The sequence below is a fragment of the Myotis brandtii genome, unplaced genomic scaffold (assembly GCF_000412655.1).
Source record: "Myotis brandtii unplaced genomic scaffold, ASM41265v1 scaffold825, whole genome shotgun sequence".
Classification (NCBI taxonomy): Eukaryota; Metazoa; Chordata; class Mammalia; order Chiroptera; family Vespertilionidae; genus Myotis; species Myotis brandtii.
The window spans coordinates 796,829-798,704 of NW_005371349.1; the positions used below are offsets into that span (position 1 = coordinate 796,829).

The 1,876-nt window shown below is 53.6% G+C and overlaps 1 protein-coding gene across 1 annotated transcript in view; it reads left to right on the forward strand.

The window, feature by feature from the left end:
• TK1 (thymidine kinase 1, soluble) overlaps window positions 1-1,876 on the forward strand; it is a gene marked incomplete at its 3' end in the record, with an annotated part of 25,657 nt that overhangs the window by 650 nt on the left and 23,131 nt on the right. Inside the window, exon 2 of the mRNA XM_014531727.1 lies at window positions 350-371. Within this exon, the coding sequence (XP_014387213.1) occupies window positions 350-371 (22 nt within the window). The remainder of the gene's footprint in view (window positions 1-349; window positions 372-1,876) is intronic.

Consider the following 1,876-nt stretch of genomic DNA (forward strand, 5'->3'; position numbering starts at 1 on the left):
TCCCTGGCAACCAAAGAAAGAGAATCAGCGCGGCCCTCAGCAACGCCAGGCGCAGACAGGACGCCGTGGCCCCGCTTTCACGAGAAAACACTGCGGCTTAAGTTCTCACTCCACACGGTCAGTGCCTCCTTTCCTAGGTCACTGCCACGGCCCACAGGCAGCGGCGACACTGGGGACCGAGCCTTGGCGACGACACCCTCCGCGGGACCAGGAGCGCGCGGGGCCTCACTCCATGGCTGCCAGCTGCTCGATGGCACTGCGGACTTTCTTTGCGATTTCTTCAAACTCTTTCTGCTTATGGTTGGCTTCCTTTGCCTGGAAATAAAGAACAGACTCAGGAGAGCGAAACAGCAGCTTCCAAATCGCACCGTGTGGCTGAGGTCAGCGAGACTGGGGTCCGAGCAGCACCGGCCGGGCTGCCCCATGAGCCTGGCAGAGCCTCCTCTCGTCCAGGCGAAGGGCCCTGTCGAACACTAGCTTCCTCCGAACACGGTACCTCTGCCTCCCGCCGCCCAGGGCTAGCTTCCAGCCTTCCGCCTGCTCAGAGCTCCCTCCGGAGAGCAAGTGACAACCGCATTAGCACCCAGGGACCGCCTGCCCCACCTTAATTTAAAAAAATATATATTTATTGATTTCAGAGAGGAAGGGAGAGAGAGAGAAGCATCAATGATGAAAGAGAATCATTGACTGGCTGCCTCCTGCACGCCCCCTACTGGGGATCGAGCCTGCAACCCAGGCACGTGCCCTGACCAGAACTGAACCCGGGACCTTTCAGTCCGAAGGCCCACGCTCTATCCACTGAGCCAAACCAGCTAGGGCTGCCCTACCTTAATTTTTATTCTCCTTGATTTGTCACATTAAAGAACAAACTCTAACATTTAAAAATCATTTTCAATATGTACTTTTTAAAAAAATGAACTTTAGAGAGGGAGAGAGAAAAAAAGAGAGAGGGAGAGAAAGAGAGAAACACATCAATTGGCTGCCTCCCGAACTCATCCCGACCTGGATCAAACCCGAAACCTGAGTATGTGCCCTGACCAGGAATTGAACTGCTCATCTTCTGCTGTACAGGACGATGCCCCAACTAACTGGGCCACACCAGTCATGTGGCTTACTTACTTTAAAATTAAAAGAAAATTTAATTTTGCCCTGGCCTGTGTGACTCAGTTAGTTGGAGTGCCATCTGTCCTTGCACCAAAAGATCGCAGCTTTGATTCCCAGTGGGGACATACCCTGGTTTCAGGTTCAAACCCCGATCTGGGTGCGTTCAAGAGGCAACCCATCGATGTCTCCCTCTCCCTCTCCCTTCTTTTCTCTCTCTGAAATCAGTGAAAACATATCCTTGAGTAAAGATTAAAAAATAGTAATAATAAACATTTTTTTAAAAGAAAATTTGATTTTAAAAATAATACATTGACAAGAACAAGAGAAAACGGCCAATGGTGAGCCTGGTAAGGGGACCCGCGCCTGAGCCCTTGCAGACCCTGTGCACACAGGTGCCATGTCGGCACCACTACACGGAGGCCAGCACCGTCACGCACACGCTTCCTACCAAAGGGGCTGAAGAAACAACAAGAACCTCCTGTGAGAAACAGTGAAACTGGCCAAGCAACCTGTGCGGCAGCTCCCGCCTGCCCCCCCCTCCCCCCGGTTTAGGAACCCGAGTCCGCAGAGAAGCAGTTGCTCCGGGTGCTCCCGTCTGAAGTTCACCCTCCACGGGCTTGTTCACACCGGCTCTGCCTCACTTCACTTTCCCCAAAAGGCGGGGGCAGCGATGCACATGCAGGGTTGTCGTGGGCTGGCCTCGCAGTGACCTGTCCGCCCACCAGCAGCGGCACCTCATTTAACCGGGTCTCAGACGCACAGCACCACCGGC